Source organism: Balaenoptera borealis, assembly GCF_965194805.1.
Source record: "Balaenoptera borealis genome assembly, chromosome: 14".
In the NCBI taxonomy this organism is placed as follows: Eukaryota; Metazoa; Chordata; class Mammalia; order Artiodactyla; family Balaenopteridae; genus Balaenoptera; species Balaenoptera borealis.
Window position 1 is genome coordinate 49,279,729 of NC_138875.1, and position 27,919 is coordinate 49,307,647.

General features: G+C 38.0%; 1 protein-coding gene across 6 annotated transcripts in view; it reads left to right on the forward strand.

Annotated features, from left to right (window-relative positions):
* Positions 1-27,919, forward strand: part of SS18 (SS18 subunit of BAF chromatin remodeling complex) — an 83,454-nt gene that overhangs the window by 45,088 nt on the left and 10,447 nt on the right. For 2 of the 6 annotated variants that reach the window (XM_082355540.1, XM_082355538.1), the window contains exons 6-10: positions 16,478-16,645; positions 17,310-17,414; positions 20,274-20,366; positions 21,080-21,202; positions 23,508-23,641. In XM_082355540.1, the coding sequence (XP_082211666.1) occupies positions 16,478-16,645; positions 17,310-17,414; positions 20,274-20,366; positions 21,080-21,202; positions 23,508-23,641 (623 nt within the window). The remainder of the gene's footprint in view (positions 1-16,477; positions 16,646-17,309; positions 17,415-20,273; positions 20,367-21,079; positions 21,203-23,507; positions 23,642-27,919) is intronic. The other 4 variants (XM_082355536.1, XM_082355537.1, XM_082355535.1 and 1 more) reach the window with 4 other exon arrangements.

The window sequence follows — 27,919 nt, forward strand, 5'->3', positions numbered from 1 at the left end:
CACTTTCAGATTCTGTCAGTGATTGATCACTATGCATCCATCAGTTATGCACATAACAGCACAGCATGGAGTTGTGTTGCTTCCTTGGCTCCCAGAGATACATGTTATTTTATAAAAATAGATAATTCAAAGAGGGCCTTGGCCAACAAAGATAAAAGTCTAACAAAGAAATGAAGAGTAATACTGTGGGAAATAAATCCAAGTCCTTTGTAAGTAGAATTACAGAAGGAATTGCTGACCTTGGGAATGTTGACACTGCTGCCATTTGAGAGACTCTAGATCTGCATTGCAGGTCCTCAGTGAAGGTGAACTTGCTGATGTAAATGAGGAAACTGGCTGTGATGAAAGAACGAAGATGTCCCAGAGAAAGCGAGACTAGCAAAATATTTTGTATTAAGGAAAGTCTTGGAGACATTTCATAACATTGAAAGCACAAAGGATAAAACGTTGGAAGTTGATCTGTACTCTTTTTTTTAAAATTTATTTATTTTTGGCTGCGTTGGGTCTTCGTTGCTGCATGTGGGCTTTCTCTAGTTGCAGTGGGCAGGGGCTACTTTTCGTTGTGGTTCACAGGCTTCTCATTGCGGTGGCTTCTCTGGTTACGGAGCACAGGCTCTAGGCGCGTGGCCTTCAGTAGTTGTGGCTCACGGGCTCTAGAGTGCAGGCTCAGTAGTTGTGGTGCACGGGCTTAGATGTTCTGCAGCATGCGGGATCTTCCTGGACCAGGGATTGAACCCTTGTCCCCTGCATTGGCAGGCGGATTCTTAACCACTGCGCCACCAGGGAAGCCCTGGAAGTTGGTCTATACTTAAAAAGGAATATGCCAATTTACCAAGCTATAGAAAAGACGCTAGTTTCAAATCATCAGTTACATCATGACAATTTGGAGCTAGCATCTTTTCGAACTAAAGATGGAAAGATACTAAATCATGTTTGTATACTGACAGGAATGATCCATTGGAGAGAGGGGAATTGATGCTGCAAGAGAGTGAGGAAAGGGACAATTGCAGGAGCAATGTATTTGAGCTGCTGGGAGGAGATTGAGGTCAAAGTCCCCAAGACTTCCATCACCTCTGAGTCTAGCCAACTGCAGAGTTACAGGGAACAGTCCCCAAGATTGGCTTCATATCTGACAGCAGTTACAAGTCTAGAGTTCCCAAAACTACTCTCAAGTTCAGTGATTTGCTGGAAAGACTCACAGAACTCACTAAAAGTTGTTAGAGTTATGATTTATTACAGTGAAAGGATACAGATTAACATCAGCCAAGGGAAAAATCCAGAAGACATATGAATGCAGAGTTTCTTTCCTCATGCAATCAGGATGCTTTGCTCTCCTGGTCCAGTGTGTGACAGTACACACAGAGTATTGCTAACCAGGGGAATTCACCCGAGCCTCCCTCAATGTTCAGAGTTTATATTGGGGCTCCATTATGTAGATTTGATTGATTGATTGATTGATTTCTCACGGTGTCTATCTCAATCTCCAGTCTCTGGTCCCTCTGGGCATGATCCAAAGCTCCCGCCAACCAGGTTCAGGAGCTTTAGGAATCCTCAGTTTAATAAATTTAGTAAATCTTCAATATAAAAAAGCACTGTGATATTATACTGAATTTCAAGTACAACATAGAATATCTACAAATGAAAGAATTATTTCAAATATTTTATTCCATAGAAATATCATGTGTACCTCCATAGTGGATTTGAATGAGTAAGAATTGTGCATACACTCATCTTTCTTCACTGTTAAAATTGGTAAATCAACATTGGTAATATCGCAAGTTTCTTTTTGTTACAGTTTAGGTATACACAACCATTACATTGTAGTTCAGACTAGATGCTTTGTTTAAACATTTGATCATTATTCCTATATTGGATGGGTTTTTCAAGATTGTAATCTTTCCCCCACTGAATGACATTTTTCTGGTTATAAAATATTTAATATGAAAAATTTGGAAAAGAAGGAGAAGCATAGAGCATAAAATAAAATCACCTGTATAATCTTGCACTGTAAGTTTTACATTACTCCACAGACAGGGTACAGTCCACTTATGGATAGTAAGTAACCTGTACTTAGGCTCTTTGTAGCAACAGTTTGAGTACCTGTAATTACATAATTATTTGTAAATATCTGTTTAATTATTTTTCCCTAGACTCTTCAAGTTCTGTGAATTCAGGAACTGTGTCATGTTTTGTTCACTGTTTTATCCTATTTGTTAACTGATAGATTAGCTAGATTTCCCGCTGCTGTAACAAATTAGAGAACTAGCATCCTTGTCTGTTGTATTGTCATCCATTGGCTGTCATTCCACGAATGAACCAAAGAAGGAACCTGTCAGGTACTGTCAGAGAAAACAGATGATTGTCAGTTATACCAAAACCTTTCAGGTTTGGGAGACAGAATCCAGATGAATTTCTATTCAACAGATTATAAACTTAGTTTCATTATGACTCATTTTTAAATATTTTTTATTTTGAAATAATTATAGGTTTACGGGAAGTTGCAGAGGTAATACAGAGAGATCCTGTGTATCCTCCTTGCAGTCATCTTTAAGCCCTGGCAGCCACTGTTGCTCTTCTCTCCATTTCTATTATTTTGTCATTTTCAGAATGCTACATAAATGGTATCATGCAGTGTGCAGCCTTTTGAGATTGGCTTTTTTTACTCAGCATGATTAATATTTATTCAACTTGTTGCATGTATCAGTTGTTCATTCCTTTTTGTTGCTGAGTAGTATTCCCTGTTATGGCTGTACCACAGTTTGTTTAACCATTCATCTATTGAGGGACATTTCAGTTTCCAGTTTTTGGCTTTTACAAATAAAGATGCTCTGAACAGTCGTGTACATGATAATGTTTTTGTTTGGACATTAGTTTTCATTTCTCTGGGATAAATAACCAGGAGTGCTATTGCTGGGTCATATGATAAGTTATATATTCAGTTTTTTTAGAAACTGCCAAAGTGATCACCAAAGTAACTACCATTTTACCATCCCACCAGCAATGTGTGAGAGATCTGCTTTCTCCAAGTCCTTGCCAGCATTTGGTATTGTCAGTTTTTTTCTTTTTTATCTTGGCTGTTCTAAACATGTGTAGTGGTCCTAATCTCCTTGTGGTCCTAATTTGCATCTCCCCAATGGCTGCTGATACTGAACATCTTTTCATGTGCTTATTTGCCATCTCTATATCCTCTTCAGTGAAATGTCTCTTCGTGTCTTTTGCCCGTTTTCTAGTTGAATTATTTTTTAACTGTCTATCTGCCCATCCATCTACTCATCCATTAATAGCATCTTCTTTTTCAAAATGCATTTCAGAGTAACTCGCAGATTATTAGTACACTTTACCCATGAATACTTTAGTCCTGCATATCATTAGAGCTCAACGTTTAAAAATTTTTCTTTTTTCTTTTAATAGTTTTTTCTTTAGGTAATATTTACACGCAATGAAGTGCACCAATCTTAAGTGTATCATTCACTGGGTTTTGACGTATTTGTAACATTTACTCCTTGGGATTCATTTTATAGCTAACATCCTAGGTGCCCTTATGGGATGCAGTTCTAATCCAGTTTAACCATTTTGCATGAACTATAATCTGGCTGCTTTTATGGTAAAAGGGGACAATTGGTTACTTTTTTTCCATTACACCTCTGGCTCAATGTGTGATCCTAAGACTACCGGGATCGGAATCATCTGGGGTAGTTGTTAAAACAAGATTTGTCTGCTCCACCCCATACCTGCTAAATCAGAATCTCTAGGGGTAAATTTTAGAAATTACGTTTTACAAACATTCCAAGTTCATACTTATTTACAGTCCATTCCCTCAGAAGTTTTTTCTAGGCAGGATCATTTCTTCTGTACCTGATGGTTCATAACTTTTCAGCTTTCATGCTAGGTGACACAAAGCTTTATGTTCTAATATAGCCCATCTCCATGGCTTTCTACTTGGACAAGATAGGACCTTACTTTCACAACAGATTGTCACTTGTGTCCCATAAATCTAGAGCTTTTGGAATGCTTTTCAGTCTACAATAGATGTTTAACAGTGACTTTGTTTTCGAATTAATATTACTGTATAGTATAGTTGAAACTATTAAGAGAAGTTGGCTAAGAAATTGCCTAGCTTTTTACTTTGCTGGATTTATTAAGCCACAACACATCCCTTTTCCAATTTTCAATCACCAGAAAACTGAATACATAATCTAATTCTCAGACTAGTTTGTAGAGATGCCTGTGATTTAGGATTATGCCCTTGAGAATCCAGGACTTCTTAACTCAGCACTATTGACATTTTGAGCCACATAATTCTTTGTTGTCGGGGCCTGTCCTGTGCATCGTGAGATATTTAGCAGTATTTCTGTCCTGTACCCACTAGGTGACAGTAGCAACCCCCTACACCACTTGCGACAACCAAAAATGGCTCCAGACTTTACTGAATGTCCCCTGGGGACAAAATCACCCACAGTTGAAAATCACAGCCTTAAGAAATAATTACTGTAAGGAAGTACATGTAAGGATGGTCTGTGCTACTGGAGAAACTAACAATAACAAAAGTTATTGATTGATATTATTATGTTTCAGTACTTTTTAATACTTTCATTTTTAGAGATTTCTCTAAAAACTTCATGTTATGAAAAGTTTGTATCTCTTAATGAACTGTTCTTTTTACTAGATAAAATCTATCATGGTTCTAATTCTTCATTGGTTTCTAGGAAATTCAGCTAAGTTTGTACTAGTTAACAGTGACTTTACTAAGCTGCTGGGATTTTCTTAGTTACTTGGCTCATGTTCTTTTATCCTTGGTGTTATATCTAAATGTCTTATTATGAACTGCTTAAAACTCTTGATGAGGACAGATGTACGTTTTTGGTAAGTAAAGAATCCTATTCGCTTTAAGTGGCTATTTAATAGGTGGGTGAGCTAATTGAATTTACTGGAATACAGGGATTTTTTTTCTTGCAAATAAACCATTAGTAATACATTCAAATGAGAGCTGTAAGTGGTTTAGTTTGAGACTGAATGGTTAAGGAACAAGTAGTAAAATGTGAGCAGTAGATGATGAAATATGAACAAGAAAATAGGCTTGGAGTAGGTATTATCTACGTGGTTTTGTGGTCACTATAACAGAGATAATAGATGAAGTGAAGAAACTTCTTGTATTCTAGGATTTTATTATTAGAGTGATGATGTTACATAGAACTGTTTTCCTGGGAGATATTACATGGGAGAAGTATGATTTGACTTCGAAGAAGAGGTACACATAATGGTTAAGAGCATGGCTTTAGAGTTCTCACCACCGTTTCCTAGCTATGCGACTTTACGTAAGGTTCTTAATGCTTGTATGCCTTAAGTTTTCTTACTTGCAAAGTGAAGTTGATAACAATACTACATGTTTCATAGGGTTTGAGAAGATTAAATAATAGACATAAAGCTCCTAACTTGGGCTTCCCTGGTGGCACAGTGGTTAAGAATCTGCCTGCCAGTGCAGGGGACACGGGTTCAAGCCCTGGTCCGGGAAGATCCCACATGCTGCGGAGCAACTAAGCCCGTGCGCCACAACTACTGAGCCTGCGCTCTAGAGCCCGTGAGCCACAACTACTGAGCCCATGTGCCACAACTACTGAAGCCTGCGCACCTAGAGCCCGTGCTCTGCAACAAGAAAAAAAAAAAGCTCTTAGCTTGATGCCTGGCCCGTAATAAGTGCTCATTAACTGTTAGCTGTCATTTTTAACCTTCACTTAAAATAATTCATAGATTAATGGCATGATTTACAGAGTTTTAGTGTATTGGTTTGCATCTCAAGATATGAATATATATGCATATATGTATATATTTATATGTATATAGAATTTTAAAAATTATGTAGTTCTAAATTCTTCACAGATTATTTAAAGCTTATTTTTTTTAATTAATTAATTTTATTTTATTTTTGGCTGCGTTGGGTCTCCGTTGCTGTGCAAAGCTTATTGTTATCTTTATAGTTGAGTCTTAAAAAAATTCTTCTTTTTGAACAAGTAACTTGAGACAAAACTACGTATTAACTGTCTCATTGGAGCAAAGAATTCCAGTAATGTAAAATATGGTGATTTGGGAATATTTTACATGTGTTTAAGATATAGGACATTGTTTCCATAGAATATCTGTTAGGGTGTGAAGCTCAAAATGGAAAGAAATAATGTGGTGATGTACATTTGTTACACGTCCTTTTAAAACACTTTTACAAAAGCATATTATAGATAATTAAGACATTAGTAGGATCTTTGTATCACACTTTTTAGTTCATCTTAGCATCAGAATGATTTATGTAAAACATAAAGAGTAACCTTTAAGCATACAGTAATGTGTGAGGTCACGGTTTGTAGAAGATGATTTTAATAGACTTATTTTATAATCTTCACTCTGTAGCACAAATTTTTAGAACTTATTTTGGGGGTAACCTTTTGAGATTTAGCTCTCTTATTTCCATTAGTATCTCAAGAGATAACATACATTTATTTGCCGGTGTAGCATATTTCATTATCATAAGAAAAATAATATGCTTCCTAAACAATCAGAAATGAAGTCGTAATCTTTTTTTTTTTTTTAAACATCTTTATTTAAGTATAATTGCCTTACAATGGTGTGTTAGCTTCTGCTTTATAACAAAGTTAATCAGTTATACATATACAATATGTTCCCATATCTCTTCCCTCTTGCATCTCCCTCCCTCCCACCCTCCCCATCCCACCCCTCTAGGTGGTCACAAAGCACCGAGCTGATCTCCCTGTGCTATGCGGCTGCTTCCCACTAGCTATCTATTTTACATTTGGTAGTGTATATATATTCATGACACTCTCTCACCCTGTCACATCTCACCCCACCCCCTCCCCATATCCTCAAGTCCATTCTCTAGTAGGTCTGTGTCTTTATTCCCGTCTTGCCACTAGGTTCTTCATGGCCTTTTTTTTTTTTTTTTTTCCTTAGATTCCGTATATATGTGTTAGCATACTGTATTTGTTTTTCTCTTTCTGACTTACTTCACTCTGTATGACAGACTCTAACTCCATCCACCTCATTACAAATACCTCCATTTCATTTCTTTTTATGGCTGAGTAATATTCCATTGTATATATGTGCCACATCTTCTTTATCCATTCATCTGTCGATGGACATTTAGGTTGCTTCCATGTCCTGGCTATTGTAAATAGAGCTGCAATGAACATTTTGGTACATGACTCTTTTTGAACTATGGTTTTCTCAGGGTATATGCCCAGTAGTGGGATTGCTGGATCGTATGGTAGTTCTATTTGTAGTTTTTTAAGGAACCTCCATACTGTTCTCCATAGTGGCTGTATCAGTTTACATTCCCACCAACAGTGCAAGAGAGTTCCCTTTCCTCCACACCCTCTCCAGCATTTATTGTTTCTAGATTTTTTGATGATGGCCATTCTGACCGGTGTGAGATGATATCTCATTGTAGTTTTGATTTGCATTTCTCTAATGATTAATGATGTTGAGCATTCTTTCATGTGTCTGTAGGCCATCTGTATATCTTCTTTGGAGAAATGTCTATTTAGGTCTTCTGCCCATTTTTGGATTGGGTTGTTCGTTTTTTTGTTATTGAGCTGCACGAGCTGCTTGTAAATCTTGCAGATTAATCCTTTGTCAGTTGCTTCATTTGCAAATATTTTCTCCCATTCTGATGGTTGTCTTTTGGTCTTGTTTATGGTTTCCTTTGCTGTGCAAAAGCTTTTAAGTTTCATTAGGTTCCATTTGTTTATTTGTGTTCTTATTTCCATTTCTCTGGGAGCTGGGTCAGAAAGAATCTTGCTGTGATGTATGTCATAGAGTGTTCTGCCTATGTTTTCCTCTAAGAGTTTGATAGTGTCTGGTCTTACACTTAGGTCTTTAATCCATTTTGAGTTTGTTTTTGTGCATGGTGTCAGGGAGTGTTCTAATTTCATACTTTTACATGTATCTGTCCAATTTTCCCAGCACCACTTATTGAAGAGGCTGTCTTTTCTCCACTGTATATGCTTGCCTCCTTTATCAAAGATAAGGTGACCATATGTGCGTGGGATTATCTCTGGGCTTTCTATCCTGTTCCATTGATCTATATTTCTGTTTTTGTGCCAGTACCAAACTGTCTTGATTACTGTAGCTTTGTAATATAGTCTGAAGTCAGGGAGCCTGATTCCCCCAGCTCCATTTTTCGTTCTCAAGATTGCTTTGGCTATTCGGGGTCTTTTGTGTTTCCATACAAATTGTGAAATTTCTTGTTCTAGTTCTGTGAAAAATGCCAGTGGTAGTTTGATAGGGATTGCATTGAATCTGTAGATTGCTTTGGGTAGTAGAGTCATTTTCACAATGTTGATTCTTCCAATCCAGGAACATGGTATATCTTTCCATCTATTTGTATCATCTTTAATTTCTTTCATCAGTGTCTTATAATTTTCTGCATACAGGTCTTTTGTCTCCTTAGGTAGGTTTATTCCTAGATATTTTATTCTTTTTGTTGCAATGGTAAACGGGAGTGTTTTCTTAATTTCACTTTCAGATTTTTCATCATTAGTGTATAGAAATGCAAGAGATTTCTGTGCATTAATTTTGTATCCTGCTACTTTACCAAATTCATTGATTAGCTCTAGGAGTTTTCTGGTAGCATCTTTAGGATTCTCTATGTATAGTATCATGTCATCTGCAAACAGTGACAGCTTTACTTCTTCTTTTCCGATTTGGATTCCTTTTATTTCTTTGTCTTCTCTGATTGCTGTGGCTAACACTTCCAAAACTATGTTGAATAATAGTGGTGAGAGTGGGCAACCTTGTCTTGTTCCTGATCTTAGTGGAAATGGTTTCAGTTTTTCACCATTGAGGACAATGTTGGCTGTGGGTTTGTCATATATGGCCTTTATTATGTTGAGGAAAGTTCCCTCTATGCCTACTTTCTGCAGGGCTTTTATCATAAATGGGTGTTGAATTTTGTCGAAAGCTTTCTCTGCATCTATTGAGATGATCATATGGTTTTTCTCCTTCAGTTTGTTAATATGATGTATCACATTGATTGATTTGCGTATATTGAAGAATCCTTGCATTCCTGGGATAAACCCCACTTGATCATGGTGTATGATCCTTTTAATGTGCTGTTGGATTCTGTTTGCGAGTATTTTGTTGAGGATTTTTGCATCTATGTTCATCAGTGATATTGGCCTGTAGTTTTCTTTCTTTGTGACATCTTTGTCTGGTTTTGGTATCAGGGTGATGGTGGCCTCGTAGAATGAGTTTGGGAGTGTTCCTCCCTCTGCAATATTTTGGAAGAGTTTGAGAAGGATAGGTGTTAGCTCTTCTCTAAATGTTTGATAGAATTCACCTGTGAAGCCATCTGGTCCTGGGCTTATGTTTGTTGGAAGGTTTTTAATCACAGTTTCAATTTCAGTGCTTGTGATTGGTCTGTTCATATTTTCTATTTCTTCCTGGTTCAGTCTCAGCAGTTTGTGCATTTCTAAGAATCTGTCCATTTCTTCCAGGTTGTCCATTTTATTGGCGTAGAGTTGCTTGTAGTAATCTCTCATGATCTTTTGTATTTCTGCAGTGTCAGTGGTTACTTCTCCTTTTTCATTTCTAATTCTATTGATTTGAGTCTTCTCCCTTTTTCTCTTGATGAGTCTGGCTAATGGTTTATCAATTTTGTTTATCTTCTCAAAGAACCAGCTTTTAGTTTTATTGATTTTTGCTATTGTTTCCTTCATTTCTTTTTCATTTATTTCTGATCTGATCTTTATGATTTCTTTCCTTCTGCTAGCTTTGGGGTTTTTTTGTTCTCCTTTCTCTAATTGCTTTAGGTTCAAGGTTAGGTTGTTTATTCGAGATGTTTCCTGTTTCTTGAGGTAGGCTTGTATTGCTGTAAACTTCCCTCTTAGCACTGCTTTTGCTGCGTCCCATAGGTTTTGGGTCGTCGTATCTCCATTGTCATTTGTTTCTAGGTATTTTTTGATTTCCCCTTTGATTTCTTCAGTGATCACTTCGTTATTAAGTAGTGTATTGTGTAGCCTCCATGTGTTTGTATTTTTTACACATCTTTTCCTGTAATTGATATCTAGTCTCATAGCGTTGTGGTCGGAAAAGATACTTGATACGATTTCAATTTTCTTAAATTTACCAAGGCTTGATTTGTGACCCAAGATATGATCTATCCTGGAGAATGTTCCATGCGCACTTGAGAAAAATGTGTATTCTGTTGTTTTTGGGTGGAATGTCCTATAAATATCAATTAAGTCCATCTTGTTTAATGTATCATTTAAAGCTTGTGTTTCCTTATTTATTTTCATTTTGGATGATCTGTCCATTAGTGAAAGTGCGGTGTTAAAGTCCCCTACTATGATTGTGTTGCTGTCGATTTCCCCTTTTATGGCTGTTAGTATTTGCCTTATGTATTGAGGTGCTCCTATGTTGGGTGCATAAATATTTACAATTGTTATACCTTCCTCTTGGATCGATCCCTTGATCATTATATAGTGTCCTTCTTTGTCTCTTATAATATTCTTTATTTTAAAGTCTATTTTGTTTGATATGAGAATTGCTACTCCAGCTTTCTTTTGATTTCCATTTGCATGGAATATCTTTTTCCATCCCCTCACTTTCAGTCTGTATGTGTCTCTAGGTCTGAAGTGGGTCTCTTGTAGACAGCATATATATGGGTCTTGTTTTTGTATCCATTCAGCCAGTCTGTGTCTTTTGGTGGGAGCATTTAATCCATTTACATTCAAGGTAATTATCGATATGTATGTTCCTATTCCCATTTTCTTAAATGTTTTGGGTTTGTTATTGTAGGTGTTTTCCTTCTCTTGTGTTTCTTGCCTAGAGAAGTTCCTTTAGCATTTGTTGTAAAGCTGGTTTGGTGGTGCTGAACTCTCTCAGCTTTTGCTTGTCTGTAAAGGTTTTAATTTCTCCATCACATCTGAATGAGATCCTTGCTGGGTAGAGTAATCTTGGTTGTAGGTTTTTCTCCTTCATCACTTTAAGTATATCCTGCCACTCCCTTCTGGCTCGCAGAGTTTCTGCTGAAAGATCAGATGTTAACCTTATGGGGATTCCCTTGTGTGTTATTTGTTGTTTTTCCCTTGCTGCCTTTAATATGTTTTCCTTATATTTAATTTTTGACAGTTTGATTAATATGTGTCTTGGCGTGTTTCTCCTTAGGTTTATCCTGTATGGGACTCTCTGTGCTTCCAGGACTTGATTAACTATTTCCTTTTCCATATTAGGGAAGTTTTCAACTATAATCTCTTCAAATATTTTCTCAGTCCCTTTCTTTTTCTCTTCTTCTGGGACCCCTATAATTCGAATGTTGGTGCGTTTAATGTTGTCCCAGAGGTCTCTGAGACTGTCCTCAGTTCTTTTCATTCTTTTTTCTTTATCCTGCTCTGCAGTAGTTATTTCCACCATTTTATCTTCCAGGTCACTTATCCTTTCTTCTGCCTCAGTTATTCTGCTATTGATCCCATCTAGAGTATTTTTAATTTCATTTATTGTGTTTTTCATCGTTGCTTGGTTCCTCTTTAGTTCTTCTACGTCCTTGTTAAATGTTTCTTGCATTTTGTCTATTCTATTTCCAAGATTTTGGATCATCCTTACTATCATTATTCTGAATTCTTTTTCAGGTAGACTGCCTATTTCCTCTTCATTTGTTAGGTCTGGTGTGTTTTGACCCTGCTCCTTCGTCTGCTGTGTGTTTTTCTGTCGTCTCATTTTGCTTATCTTACTGTGTTTGGGGTCTCCTTTTCACAGGCTACAGGTTCGTAGTTCCCGTTGTTTTTGGTAACTGTCCCCAGTGGGTAAGGTTGGTTCAGTGGGTTGTGTAGGCTTCCTGGTGGAGGGGACTATTGCCTGTGTTCTGGTGGATGAGGTTGAATCTTGTCTTTCTGGTGGGCACGTCCACGTCTGGTGGTGTGTTTTGGGGTGTCTGTGGCCTTATGATTTTAGGCAGCCTCCCTGCTAATGGATGGGGCTGTGTTCCTGTCTTGCTAGTTGTTTGGCATAGGGTGTCCAGCACTGTAGCTTGCTGGTCGTTGAGTGAAGCTGGGTCTTGATGTTGAGATGGAGATCTCTGAGAGATTTTTGCCGTTTGGTATTACGTGGAGCTGGTAGGTCTCTTGTGGACCAGTGTCCTGAAGTTGGCTCTCCCACCTCAGAGGCACAGCCCTGATGCCTGGCTGGAGCACCAAGAGCCTTTCATCCACACAGCTCAGAATATAAGGGAGAAAAAAATAGAAAGAAAGAAAGAGGATAAAATAAAATAAAATAAAGCTATTATAATAAAAAATAAGAAAAAAATTATTAAGAGTAAATGTATTGAGAAAAAAATTTTTTTTAATTTTTAAAAATAGATTTATTAATTTTTTATAGTAAAAAATAAAAAAATTTTTAAGAAAAAAATTTATTAAGAAAAAAATTTTAATTTTTTAAAATAAAAAATATGAAAAAACTTATTAAAAATTTTTTTAATTTCTAAAAATAGAAAATATGGAAAAAATTATTAAGAAAACATATATTAGGAAAAAAAAATTTTTTTAAGTAAAAAAAAAAAAAATGGACAGACCTAACCCTAGGTCTAATGGTGAAAGCAAAGCTATACAGACAAAATCTCACCCAGAAGCATACACATATACACTCACAAAAAAAGGAAAAGGGGAAATTAATATATCCTGCTCCTAAAGTCCACCTTTTGAATTTGGGATGATTCGTTGTCTATTCAGGTATTCAACAGATGCAGGCACATCAAGTTGTTTGTGGAGCTTTAATCTGCTGCTTCTGAGGCTGCTGGGAGAGATTTCCCTTTCTCTTCTTTGTTCGTACAGTTCCCAGCGTTCAGCTTTGGATTTGGACCCGCCTCTGCATGTACGTCGCCTGAGGGCGTCCGTTCCCCACCCAGACAGAACGGGGTTAAAGGAGCAGCTGCTTCGGGGGCTCTGGCTCACTCAGGCCGGGGGAGGGAGCGGTACGGAGGAGGCGGGGCGAGCCTGCGGCGCCAGAGGCGTTGTGACGTTGCAGCAGCCTGAGGCGCGCCGTGTGTTCTCCCGGGGAAGTTGTCCCCGGATCACGGGAGCCTGGCAGTGGCGAGCTGCACCGGCTCCCGGGAGGGGCGGTGTGGAGAGTGACCTGTGCTCGCACACAGGCTTCTTGGTGGCGGCAGCAGCAGCCTTAGCATCTCCTACCAGTCTCTGGGGTCCGCGCTGATGGCCGCGGCTCGCGCCCGTCTCTGGTGTCCGTGCTGTTAGCCGCGGCTCGCGCCCGCCTCTGGAGTTCGTCTAGGTGGCGCTCTGAACCCCCTCTCCTCGCGCGCCGCGAAACAAAGAGGCAAGAAAAAGTCTCTTGCCTCTTTGGCGGCTGCAGACCTCCTCTCCGGCTCCCTCCCGGCTTGCTGCGGCACGCCAACCCCTTCAGGCTGTGTTCACGCTGCCAACCCCAGTCCTCTCCCTGCGATCCGACCCAAGCTGAGCCTCAGCTCCCAGCCCCGCCTGCCCCGGTGGGCTGGTGAGCGCTGCTCTGCGCTGAGCCTCTGTGCGGGAATCTCTGCGTTTTTCCCTCTGCGCCCCTGTTGCTGTGGGATCCGCGCTGATAGCCGTGGCTCGCACCCGTCTCTGGATTTCGTTTAGGCAGCGTTCTGAATCCCCTCTCCTTGCGCGCCGCGAAACAAAGAGGCAAGAAAAAGTCTCTTGCCTCTTCGGCAGCTGCAGACTTTTTCCCGGACTCCCTCCCGGCTAGCACCAAAGCCCGAGCCTCAGCTCCCAGCCCCCGCCCGCCCTGGCGGGTGAGCAGACAAGCCTCTTGGGCTGGTGAGTGCTGGTTGGCGCCGAGCCTCTGTGCGGGAGTCTCTCCGCTTTGCCCTCCGCACCCCTGTGGCTGCGCTCTCCTCCGCGGCTCCGAAGCTTCCCCCCTCTGCCACCCGCAGTCTCTGCCCGCAAAGGGGCTTCCTAGTGCCTGGAAACCTTTCCTCCTTCACGGCTCCCTCCCACTGGCGCAGGTCCCGTCCCTATTCTTTTGTCTCTGTTATTTCTTTTTTCTTTTACCCTACCCAAGTACGTGGGGATTTTCTTGCCTTTTGGGAGGTCTGACGTCTTCTGCCAGCGTTCAGTGGGTGTTCTGTAGGAGCAGTTCCACGTGTAGATGTATTTCTACTGTATCTGTGGGAAGGAAGGTGATCTCCGCGTCTTACTCTTCAGCCATCTTGCCCCTAAGTCGTAATCTTTTGTTAATGGATTAGCCTTTAAGGGAAAAGGTGAAAAGTACCATGTTTTAGCAGTGCTCTCCTCCTCCATTCTCTGCCGTTTTAGGCTTGATCTTGAATGATGTCAGGGATCCTTAGAGGGAGAGAAGTGACAGAGAATAAAAGAAGGGTGGTAATTGAGCTCTTTGGGATTGGAAGTGCTGACAGTCCCCAAAGATAAAGCACAAGTGGCATGGTCTTTTCTATCTAGGGCTTAAAACTAGAATTACTTTTCTCCTTTACAGCAGAGCTTGGAATTTTGTTGTTATTGTATCCTTTTGGATTTTCCCCCAGCTATTGTGTTTTTGCTTTCTTTCTCCTTTATTTTTAATTTTGCTTCCAGTGCATGTTATATGCTTTAATTTTATAGTTATCTTCTGTTAAGACAAGAGGTCTTTAATCAGTGATGGAGAAGAAAGACAAGGCAAAACCTTCATTTACTAAAAATGAATTCTATAAATGGCCAATCATGCTGCCTACTATATTATGAATGCTAGTATTCAGTACTTTATTATATACAGAATACATTTTAAAAATTGTAACCTCAGTTAAAGTAGTTAGTGTTTTGGAACTTTTTAAATTGCATAATTTGTTTCTGAACTACTACATTTGCTATAGCTTCAGTAGAGGCAGTGAAGAACAGTAGAATAAATGTGCTTTTGAAATCAAACTTGAGTTTTGCCTGATTCCCAGTTGATATCTATTAGCTTATATGATCTTGATCTTTGGATTCTTTGGCTAAAAACTTGAAAATTAGGATCCTTACCTTTGGTAGTTGTTAGTGATTTACATTAAATAAGTGTGAAATCGTGTCTGGTAGTGTTAAGTGCATTCTGTGTCAGGTTCTCTTCCCCTCCACTCTCCACTGAGCCACCTTATCCCTACTATTAAGAGTTTATTGTTGAAAAAAAAAGTCCCAGAGTAACCTTTGAAAGGTTTATATTTATGAGAAAATTAGAAGGAAAAAGGAATTTGAAAAGAAGTAGAAGAACAGAAGAAGGCAAGTAGGAGAAAAAGTTAGCTCTGATAAAATGCTTCTTTAGATAACCAGTTCTTCAAACTGGAGAAGAGTGAGTTCTTTCTGCTTACATTGTTGCTGCTGTTGTAGGTCAGCAACATATTTATAGAGGTGGGCATGTTTTGTTTTGAATGTTTATATAAATAATGAGCTTTTGGCTCATCTGGGCAGTTTTGCCTGTAAAAGTTTTCTAGTTCTTTGCCTTTTGTACTTTCTTCTTAAATTTTCCCTGAGTCAGTAAAGGGGGGGAGTATGTAGCTATTTAGGCAGTAAACTGGGGGATGACTCATACGTACTTGTCAGACAGTAATGGTTATAACGGTAGAATGATGAGCTCCCCACACCATGACTTAGCCTGGTGAGCCTCTGAGGAGCTGCTTACATGTTTACATGACAACACAGAACTTGGTGGCCATTGTTCATTGTATCATGTGATATATTTTTACTGTTGCCAGTGTGATACTGTAGCAGTGGTAATTGGGCTACCTCGATATTACTCACTTTGGAAACCGCATAGTTCTGATTTCTAAGTCTATCGCTTATTGTAGTTCTCTGCCTAGGTGTTTTTGATTGTGTATATGTGTGTTAGAGCTTATTAAGAAGCATTGTATAGCCTTTTGATTTCAGGAAGACCTTTTTAGTTTATAAATCTTAAAGTTGGAAAAAGGAAAGAAGACCCTTAAATTTTTGTGTTTGTAGTTTCCCTGTCTACCATTATATAATGACTGGGCATTGCAAAAGGAAAAAAAAAAAATGGATACACTGAAATTAGATTTCTTTACGTTAGTTCGACTACTGATTTGCTGTGTGATTTTGTGGTTTACTTTGTTTTGGCATATTTATTTTCTTATGTAGCATAAGGATTCTGTCTTTCCTAGAAAAATTGCATAGATAAATACTATATAGTACATAATAAAAAAATATATACATTCAGGATGTTCATATATCGTATCCACTCTGTTTTTTTAGAAATTGTTACAGTTTTCCTCCAGTGGAATTCGAATCAGCTACCATGGATTACTTGTTTTCCCTTGTTTGCAGATTATTTTAGGCATGTGAACTGTAGTTCAAAGATTTGTTTTTATTACTTGAAGTCAGTTTATCTTGCAATAAATTATATAGTTTAGGGATTATATGATAACAAAAGATTTTAGTATTTCTCTTAAGATGTTAAAATTATATGCACAAAATTACGTGCATAATGTTTTGTCTGTTTTCAGGTCCAATGATGCACCAGCAGCCTCCTTCTCAGCAGTACAACATGCCTCAGGGAGGTGGGCAGCATTACCAAGGCCAGCAGCCGCCTATGGGAATGATGGGTCAAGTTAACCAGGGCAACCATATGATGGCACAGAGACAGATTCCTCCCTATAGGCCACCGCAACAGGGTACGATTCCATTTGGAAAGTTTTTAACAGTAGTCGAAAGGCTTTAAATTTTAATGAACTTTTCATACAGGCAAAGTCAGAGCTTTTTGTTTCTTGATTTTTAAAAATCATATTTTATTATTTTTCTTAAAAGGCAGTGGGTATAGCAGGTACAAAGGGTCACAGAAAGTGGATATGAACTTCCTGGTTTATAGCCTTATTTTACTTACTCTTTTCTGGGAAAAGTTTACGTCAAAATTTTATATCGAAAGCTTACTAATTTACAGCAGAAAATACTGTTTTATTTTTGAGAGGTTACTAAATATATGGTCAGAAACAAACCCTAATTTATTTCAAACTGCTCTAATATCAAAATAAAAAGGAAATTAATTTTCTTCCAGTTTGAATCTCTTTTTAGGAAGTTAATGTTTGTTTTTTTGAGTTGGTATTGTTTGATATTGCATGTATGGTCTTAACATTAATTTTTGTGAAATGTGGTGTGTGGTGTTGCTGTGTGTTTATGTATGTGTGTATATACGAATAGTCAAAAGTATCTGAAATGCCAAAGCATGGGAGGGGAACCTACAGCTGAGAAATCATCTCTCATAACACCAGATTAGACGGAAAGCCTTTGAATGACCTGGAGAACAAATTATTTACATCTTGACTGGTTGTGGTTTTTCAGGCCCACCACAGCAGTACTCAGGCCAGGAAGACTATTATGGGGACCAGTACAGTCATGGTGGACAAGGTCCTCCAGAAGGCATGAACCAGCAATATTACCCTGATGGTAATCTCTCCTAATGTTAACTTTCCCATTTTCTATCCCTGCCCAGTATTAATGTGGGTAGCTACTCAAAACATTCTAATCAGAATGAAGAAACTAACAATGTGTTTCTTCCAAATTTAGAAACACTTCAGTAATCTAAAGCATCAATGGTAGCATTAGTTTATAATCTATTTTAAAGTATATTTTGTTTGGTTATTCCATATTAGTACCATCAGGAATCATGTTCTGTCATTGGAATCCTTTCTTATATGAAAGAGGATCCTTTTATATTTGGAATTGTTCATTTGAACCAAAGCAAGTGTTACTGATTTACTTTTTTAAATAAAAGCTTTATTGAGGTAATTCATATACCGTAAATTTCACCCACTGGTTTACTTTTATGCATTGTATAAATACGAAGAGAATATAGTTTTGAGTATTCTTCCAAATTTCATCATGTTAGTTAATGTTGCATATGTCTCAAAGAACAGAACTATGTTTATATACATTAGCATTTGTACTTGAGAAAGATTTTAGAGACTGAATCATATCCATAATATAGCTGTTTATAATAGAGTTAGTAGAATAGAAAGGCATTTGGAAACCAGATTTTAACTTTAGTTATTTAGTTTAATGATATGTTTATTTTTTAGTGGGAAGGTGGCTTGTGAAAAAGTGGTCAGTAAAAGATGTACTGTGCTTAGTAGTAATACAAGCATACAAGCAGGCTTTCATCATACAGTTCTTTGTTTTCCTGTATGTTTGAAAACTTTATGATACAATGTTGAAGAAAAAATAATACAAACATATAAAATTGATCAAATAGAGGTGGTTAGATTTTTCTTGTTTGGAAGGACTTGCCAAAATCTTCATTTATATTAAGCTCCCTTGATGTATTTAAGGTAAACTACCTAACAGAAAACTTGGGCAAACTAAGAACTTCAAGCTAAAGTGTTGGGACCATTTGACTAGAAGCTAATGTAAGCTAGCAAGAAGATACAATTTGGTGTATTTAAAAAATAATTTTGTCCACCACTTTTTATCAATGTATAAAGCATAAGTGGTATAAGGACGTTGGTTTTTTCCTGCAAAGATTCTGCTTACACAGGCAGAGCACTCACTCACCTGTAGAATTTTGCACACAAAATATATGTTTGTTAGCGGCAGTGATATGTATGGATAATTCTGGTTAGAAAACAACATTTTTTTAAAATGTTTTCCTTGCCCTGAATTATTTAGAATGTTGGATTTTTTTTTCTTTTTCCTCTCACATGTAGACATTATATTAAGTTTTTTTTTTTAATGAAAAACTTTAGTTACATTTATAGGCTATAGATATTTTAAAGAAATGAACTCTAGGTTGTTAAATATTATACATTAGGAAGTCTGCTGAAAATAAATGATTGTTTTGTTTAATTTTAAAAATACATTTTAAGTAATTGAGTTGAACTTAACACTGTTATTTTGGTCCTGAGTATTTCCTGAAATGTGAAATTTGTATTGTTATAAATATGAACTTTCTATTCAAAATAGAGATGTTATTTTTGTAAATAGCAGAACTTTAAGGTTGCTATAAATAATTCATTTTATTACATAATGGAATTTTAAAATTTCAGTGGTATCATTTTTGAATAGCTGTGTATTAATATATTTGTCTGACATTTACATAGAGTATTCCATTTATAACAACAATTAATTTTCTTAAACAGCATTGGATATTTTGTTATTATGTTCAGATACTATGTCAATAAATATGTAGATTAGGGGTTGGCAAACTTTTTTCTGTAAAGGGCCAGGAAATATTTTCGTCTTTGCAAATCATGTGGTCGCAGTCTAAACTACTGAACTCTTGTGGTAGCATGAAAACAGCTATAGAAAATATGAATGGATATGACTGTGTTCCAGTGAAACTTTCTTTACAAAAACAGGCCACTGGCTGTGTTCAGACTGCAGACCATAGTTTGCCAATCCATAATATAGATATTTATGAGGTGGTTTGGGAACATTGGAATACTAGAGCAATGCGTATTACATTTATTCATAACTATATTCCTCCTTACTTAATTAGGTATTTTTCTAAAATTTAGTTCAGATTTTAGCTAACTGAAAAGTTATTTCCTGCGATTTCTTTGAGCAGCTTAGTTAAAAGGACTAGAGTATTGATTTCATTAAAAGTCTAGTCATCTTGCAGGTGTAAATTTATCGTGCCTTAAAATTAAAGGTGTACTCTAGCACTTAACACAGTATTAATTTTATGAAGGTGTATGTTTGTGATACTCTAGAAATATTTTCTAAAGGCTCCTAGAATGGCAGGATTAAGCAATATATTTTTGCATCTGAAAATACTTTGAGATACATATACTTTAAGCAAGTTAAAAGAAAATGTGAAAAATTTGTTTCAGTTTCTTTTAGGGGAAAAAAACTTATGGAGCTCTTTTATATTTTGCATTGTTTTAGCATATGCTGTGGAATTGGCGACCAGCAGAACAGGTGTTTGACAAAATATAATTGCTTCCTTTGTTCATTCTAATTTAATTCAAGTTATTTACATGTGAAAGTCCTAAATGCTTTCATTTTCTTTTTTTTTTTTTTTAAATTGAAGATAAAGTTTTTTTTTCCCTCCTTGATGAGGATTATCAGAGTTAAGACTAAGTGTAATGTTTCTAAAACTGTTTTTTGCTTAAAAAAAAAAATTGCACGTTATCTCAATATGAAAACAATCACATTTGGTAAATATTTGGCTAATGCAATTGAAATTATTTTTTATGTATTTCCATTTCTTTTTCTTTTTTTCAATTTTATCTGAAAGTTTAAATATATTTAGGGTTTTCACTCAGTGGCCATTAACGTTTCTTCCTGTCTCTTGTCGAATTGATGTAGGTCATAATGATTACGGTTATCAGCAACCGTCGTATCCTGAACAAGGCTACGATAGGCCTTATGAGGATTCCTCACAACATTACTACGAAGGAGGTATCTATATACCTTCACACACATACACATATATATCCCCTTCTACAGGAACGAAAATTCTTGCATAAGACAACTTCTACCCACGCAAAGCTCTCGTAGAATACTAGTTGCTGGCTGTCTTGAAAGTTGCAGGGAGCCTAGAACAATCAAAATAATTTCCTTACAAATATTTAAAATGTATAACCATGACTTGCCATTTCTAACAACAATAAAAAGACTAAAACATTTTAAAATAATTTTTTCCTCAGTGGAAATTTTCTATTTGAACATAAATCCATCAATCCAATTTTTTTTTCTTGTGTGTGTTTACATATGTATAATTTTACATATAAGTTTAGTGCCTTTAGGAAACAGCTTGCTGATCTTGTGTAGCTAGTGTGTGCTCTTGTAGCTGTCTTTAATTTTGTCTTTTTTATTTTATTTAGCATAGTCATGATCTTATGACTGTGATGTTCCAGTAAATGTAATGCTCGTATGGCAGAGACGCTGAAAATGCTGCAGTTCAACCTTGCACAATTGGCTTTAACTGCAGTTTGTTTGGCCGAAATCCTTCTGTTTGGTTTGAGTTTTTTCTTTGTTTTGTTAACTTTTAAAAATCAATATGGCATTTTATTTTGTTCTTGTGTTGTTGGCTATGCATCTTAGAGGAAAAAAGTTAATTAAGCAAACTTCTCAGTTTTTTTTTTTTTTCCTCTTCTCCAATTATCCTGTAGGGAATTCACAGTATGGCCAACAGCAAGATGCTTACCAAGGACCACCTGCCCAACAGGGATATCCACCCCAGCAGCAGCAGTACCCAGGGCAGCAGGGCTATCCAGGACAGCAGCAGGGCTACGGTAATGGCTTACTGCAGTTTATTCTTGTCACCAAAAAATGTGATGATTACTCTTTCATAATATGGAAGTGGATATTTAATGTTTATTTTTCTAAGAATTATTTTTGAAAATCCACAGTTTTAGCTTAGCCTGTTACTGGAGTGTTTATATTCGAAGTGTTGTTCTTAAACTAGTAATCCATTTAAAAAGAAACATAAACTAGAGATGGTTCATTGACCAAAGGTACGGTATGTAGTCACTCAAAGTGAAATCCTTAATGAATTCTTAAACCTCTTCGGCATCCACAAGCAGCCACTAGCTTTCTATGTGCTTGGAAAACTGATGAGTTGGGTGATTATTAACAACATCTACATAATCCGCTTGGCAAATTTGTTTCTAAAACTAATGACTGTTACCATGAAAAGTAACATTGATCTTTTAGTGTACAAGTGAGATCTATTTGGAATGCGTAAAGAAAATGTCTTTGTCATTCTCTGTTAAAATAGCAGTATACACATTCATAGGAGTATATTTATTGCAGGTATGTATCTTACACTTTGGGAGAAGTATAGCCATCTTTTCTTATTATATACTCACTATAATGTCTACTAGTTGGCTATCTGACTATTAGATAGGGAGGGGGGGAATAATGCAGACCTGATATCTCAGTCTTAAATTTTCGGCTTCTATAATAACTACTTTAGATATAGGAAAATATGATTCCTACGATAGGAGAAGTAGCTGCTTAATCTGACATCATCTCTTGCTAACATGGCCTCTTTTTTTAACGTTAGTAATGTCTTATTATTTTTATTCATTGGTTTAAACTCTGCTGTTATTATGGGCACCTCTTTCCACCTGTGATAGCAAATCTAAGAACCAGGATCAGGCTGAAATTCTCTTGCACCTTCGACAGAAGCACTGGAATTCAGCCAGGTATTGGGTGTCAGGAATTTTCCCCAAAATGATCAGTTCTGGTTCCCAAATTCCAACTATGACTTTAGAAATGTTCCATGTATTTCTTGTCTTTACAAAGGGACTTTCTTGCTCCTCTCAAATGGCATTTCCATTTCATGACCATTAAATATTTGTACATTGAATAAATAGAGTATTCTGGTTTTATTGTGTTTGCATGAAAACAAATATTATGTGGATCAGTCAGGTAAGTTTATTGATTTAAGAGAAATATTATTTTCAGAGGAAAGAGAGAGTAAAAGAAATTTAGTGATTTTGGCTTAAGTAGTTAAATGCTGTTTTGTCAGACATCGTTGGGCACCCTAAAGGAGACATTCCCATTTTCCTTATCTATAGGTTTCAGCTGTCAGAGTTGCTTCTAATAAAAAATACAGAGTTTTAATAATTGGATGCATAATAACTAACTAAACAAAATAATAGACTGGTGGAATTTAAGCTTGAAAATTTCTTGTTCTCTTTGACATCTTTCTCTGCAGTGGTTTTTTATGACAGGATTTGAATGGCTGTGATAGAAAACATTTAAGTATCAAAGCTTTTCAGCTTATGCTTTATAAAGCATTCTTTACAATAGACAGGAGTAGAGTTTATGAAATAGACATATTTGTTTGGCAAGCCAAATTAGTCCCTTGTCATCTCTGGAAGTTGAAATCATTCATTTATATGGGTTAAGTATTAAAGGTGATGGGTACACAGAGTGTAACTTTTGAATCATGTTTTTTCCACATACAGCCTGTGGCTTTTCAAGTCTTCTTTAGCTTCTGTTTGAAAATATTGTGATAATGAGTTTGTCAGTGCGGAACATAAAGCTTTCTTTTGATGATTGCAAATGCAAATCTAGAATTTACATGTAAAATCATTCTTTGTGATTCTTTTAGTTATTGCAAGTATAAATCTTAGAGTTATACAGCTGTAACTATCACTGATTTCCAAACTTTATTCAGAAATTACTTCAGTATTTCAATTTGAGTCTGCTCCTTGCCTTTTCTTTTCACCGCTTGCTTATTATACTGGTTAACTTCCTAGTAGAGGTATTGATGAATTTCCTTAACATCATGGAGTTAACCTGCTTTACAACTCCTGAGTCTCTTTTACTCATTTTGACATATAAAAATCTTAATGGCTAACACATAGCACAAGTTATACTGAATCAGAGCATCTTGGTACATGGTAGTGTCCTTAACAGTATTTTTACTTCTTATAACTTTTGGAATGTATTTCAAAACGCATTCAAGAAAAATCGAGATACCAGACTGCAAGGGAATATGGTAACACCTAATCTTAAACCGCTTCTGCAATTCTAGGGACTTACTGTTTTTCTTCTGGGCTCTTGTGTGTGCTGATTATTTTACAGGTCCTTCGCAGGGTGGTCCAGGTCCACAGTACCCTAACTACCCGCAGGGGCAAGGGCAGCAGTACGGAGGTTACAGACCAGCCCAGCCTGGGCCACCCCAGCCCCCGCAGCAGAGGCCTTACGGGTATGACCAGGTGAGTTACCCTTGCAGCCGGGACTGCCCTGTTGTTTGCTCACTCTCGATTAGGTTGCACGTTTCTCGGCTGAAGATTCATTTTTCCCGCCTCTTGTTTATAGTGTTAACCGAAAAAAAGTGGTTACTTACTCTTGAGTCTTCTTCATAGAACGCTGACACAGTTAATCATCGTTGCTGTAGCCTACGAAACATGGTGTATCTCTAAGCGCCAGCATTCGTTCATGTTCGTTCATTCATAGTTTCTCCCTGGGCTTTACCCCCCAAGCATACTTCCCCTTCGCTATCCCAAACGTTATTCCATGTTCTGAAGCCCTTAATTTCTCTGATATCCCTCACGTTTACTGTTCAAGACTCTGCTTTGACCTGTTGAAATGTGGAGTCCATCTGAGGCAGTGCTCTTCCTGGCTCTCGTCTGCACTCCAGCATGTGCACCCCACTCCCCTCACATGCACGATATCCCTTCTCTTTAAGCTCACACTCACCACCTGTCTCTGTTGCCTCCTTCCATACACATATCCATTATCTCAGATATTAATCATCTTTCTTTCCCGTTATCTTCCCTTCTACTACCTTCAGATATCTGTAAGTGTATCTCATCCTAAGATGACTGTATTCTCTTGAACCTAGTGTTACCTTCTTTTTATCAGTAAATTTCTCAGACTTAATAATCTGTGCCACAGTCATTGTTCTGTGAATCTTCTCATACATACTCTAAATTATTATTAAAGTGATTTATTATGTTGGCAGGTTTTTTTTAATTGATTTCAGGTTTGTCTGATGACTTTCTAGTGAGGAGAATCTGATCTCTTCACCGCTTAAGCTACCTAAAATAGGTTACTTTTTAATGTTAGGGTTCCAGGACCAGTGGGGATGATCTGGTTTGAGAAACAACGCGTATGCAGTGCTGATTAGACTCTAAGGCATAAGCAGCTCGCTCATTGACGCTCTCTTAAGTCTACAACCCCCTGTACTGACACGTTCTAGTTAAGTGGAAAAAATAAACGAGATATAAGAGGCTTAAAATTATGGACAGGACTTCCCTGGTGGCACAGTGGTTAAGAATCTGCCTGCCAGTGCAGGAGACACGGGTTTGAGCCCTGGTCCGGGAAGATCACACATGCCGCGGAGCAGCTAAGCCCGTGCACCACAGTTGCTGAGCCCTTGTACTGCAACTACTGAAGACTGCACGCCTAGAGCCTGTGCTCCGCAACAAGAGAAGCCACTGCAATGAGAAGCCTGCCCACCATAACAAAGAGTAGCCCCCGCTCGCCGCAACTAGAGAAAGCCTGTGCACAGCAACAGAGACCCAATGCAGCCAAACATAAATTAATTAATTTAATAAAAAAAAAAAGTATGGACAGATAAGTAATACTAAAAAAAAATACACTAGAACTAAATCAAAGGATTAGGCAGAAGTTTTATCTAAATTTTAAAAGTAAAATAAGTGTTGACTAGTGAGTATCTAAGGACAAGATCCCTGAGCAGATAAAACGTAGGCTCCTTCACATCCACAGGTTAACTGTTGAAAAGTGGTCCTTTACTCCCTAATTCAACAAATATTTATTAATTTTCTGTGTGTGCTGGATACTATATTATGTCCTAGATGAGTAAAACAGACCTGGTCCTTATGGCTCATGGAGCAACTATCTGGATCTTCCTTGACTTCACTGTAGCATTTGACACCTGTTCCTGTCTTCATTCTTAAGTGGTCTTCTTTAGCTTCTATATTACTGTACTATTTTGTTCCTCTTACATTTTCAGTGATTCCTCCTTTATTTTTTACTTGTTTCTCATCTTTCTTTTCCCCAGGTATCAATCCTTGGCTTAGTGTTTTTCCCAGTCTCTATATTCACCCTGTCTTACATTTTCAGTATCCTTAGCCTACTCTTCTCAACCCAACTTCAGCTCCATTTTTCCAGCTGTGAGCAGAACATCTCTCTTTGGATGTCTTGTCGTTTTCCTCAGCTTCATCATTTTCTCTCTAAATCAACATATTTCTAAGTCTCCCAAACTTAACATCATTCCTTAAGCAAATGTTTCTCGAGCAACATTTATATGCCAAGTACCTAAGACGGGGCTATATTGGGAAATAAGATCGACATGGACTCTGCCTTTGTGAACTTGAGTCTTGGTGGGAACAGACAAGTAAGCAGATGATACGACATAGTGTGAGAAGTACTTGGATGAGGAAAGGCAAGATTTTTGTGGAAGGGAGCTTCTAACCCAGACACGTGTTCCTTGGGAAGTATTATATAAGTGCGAGAGCCCAAGGATGAGTAGGTATTAGCCAGCTGGTTGTGGAGGAGAGAAGGATATTCTGGTCAGAAAGAAGTGCACCCACAAAGGACTCATGTTAAGATGTGTGGCTCAGTAAAGCAGGAGTGTGGGGAAGAAGAGGCAAGAGCGGAGAGATGAATTGGGGCCAGATTAGGAGGGCTCTTATAAACCATGTTGGGGAACTTGGGCTTTATCCTGATAACAATGTGGAGCCTTTAAAGTGTTTTAAATGATGTATCTAAAGTATATAGCAGTGGCTGGCATATATGATAGATATATAATATGTTTCTTCTTTTATCATGATAATTATTCCACCCTTTAAAGTTCTCAGGAATTTTGGGACCATACAGTAGAAAAAGACCCATGATGTTGGGGTAGTTGCCAGACACATCTTCTTCCCCATTGGAAAAGGCTATGAGGAGGGGACCATTCTAGCTACTCTAGTGTTAGTAGCCTCCCCACATCTATCTCATGGATCCCCCCAACCCAAACACCTGTTGGTTTCTTCGTTTTAGGGAAAGTAGTTCAACACTTGAAGAGAGTTAAGGCAATGGAAAAGAAATCTAATTATAGTGGTGTTTAGGCAGGTGACTCTTGTAGCAGTATGCAGGATGAATTAAAAGAGGGGCATTGGGAGAGAACCCTGTTAGGGGCTGCGGGCCCCCCTCTCCCCCCGCCCCCCCGCCCCGGGTCAGTCTTTCCATCTCCGTGAACAGCAGCTCAGTTTTCCACTTCCTCAGGCGGAAAACCCGGAGTCATCCTAGACTCCCTTCTTTTTGCAAATCAAACGTCTAGTCAGCCAGCAAATCTCATCCCCTCTTCCTTCAAAATACATGCCGTATCTATAGTCATTTTTCACAACTTCCTGCCCTTACCCAAGTCACAGTCATAACTCTCACTCATCTGGACTGTTGCACTGTCCTCCGTCCTGGTCTTCCTGCTTCCTCCTGGCTCCTCTACAGGATGTGCTCCTCACAGGACCTACAGTGATCTTTTAAAAACGTCAGTCAGATTAGGCCACCCCTCTGCGCATAACCGTGTTTCGACTTCATTCCCACCCAGAGTAATATAATGGCCTAGAAGGCCCTGCTCAGCTCATGTCCCCAGCACCTACCCCACCACCTCACCTCTGTATTTATAGCCGCCCTCATTCATTCTGCTTCAGTCACACTGGCCTGTTTCCAGCATGTTTCTCCCTCAGAACCTTTGTATTTACCGCTCCCTCTTCTGTTGTGTCTTTATTTGCAGTCAGTTCAAAATATTTTCTGATTTCGCTTTTGATTTCATCTTTGACCCAAGAGTTATTTAGAAGTGTATAGTTTTTGAATATTTGGGGATTTTCCAGATAGTTTTCAGTTACCGATTTCCCATTTAATTTCATCATCTTGATAGAACATACTTGATATGACTTGAATTCTTCTGCATTTATTGAGACTTCTTTTATGGCTCAGAATATGGTCTGTGGGGATGTTCTGTAAATGTCAGTTAGATCAAGCTGCTTGATAGTGGTGTTCAAGTCTCCTATGACTTAGCTGATTTTCTGTTCTATTAGTTATTGAGAAAGGGATACTAAATATTAAATCTCTGGCTATATCTGTGTGTTTGTCTATATTTTCTTGCAGTTCTATTCATTTTTGCTTCATGTATTTTAATGTGACTTTTAAAAAAATTTTTATTTATTTATTTATTTGGCTGCGTTGGGTCTTCGTTGCTGCGCACAGGCTCTCTCCAGTTGCGGCGAGCAGGGGCCACTCCTCGCTGCGGTACACGGGCTTCTCGTTGCGGTGACCTCTCTTGTTGCAGAGCACGGGCTCTAGGCGTGAGGGCTTCAGCAGTTGTGGCACATGGGCTCAGTAGCTATGGCTCGCGGGCTGTAGAGCGCAGGCTCAGTAGTTGTGGCGCACAGGCTTAGTTGCTCCACGGCATGTGGGATCTTCCCGGACCAGGGCTCCAACCCTTGTCTCCTGCATTGGCAGGCGGATTCTTAACCACTGCACCA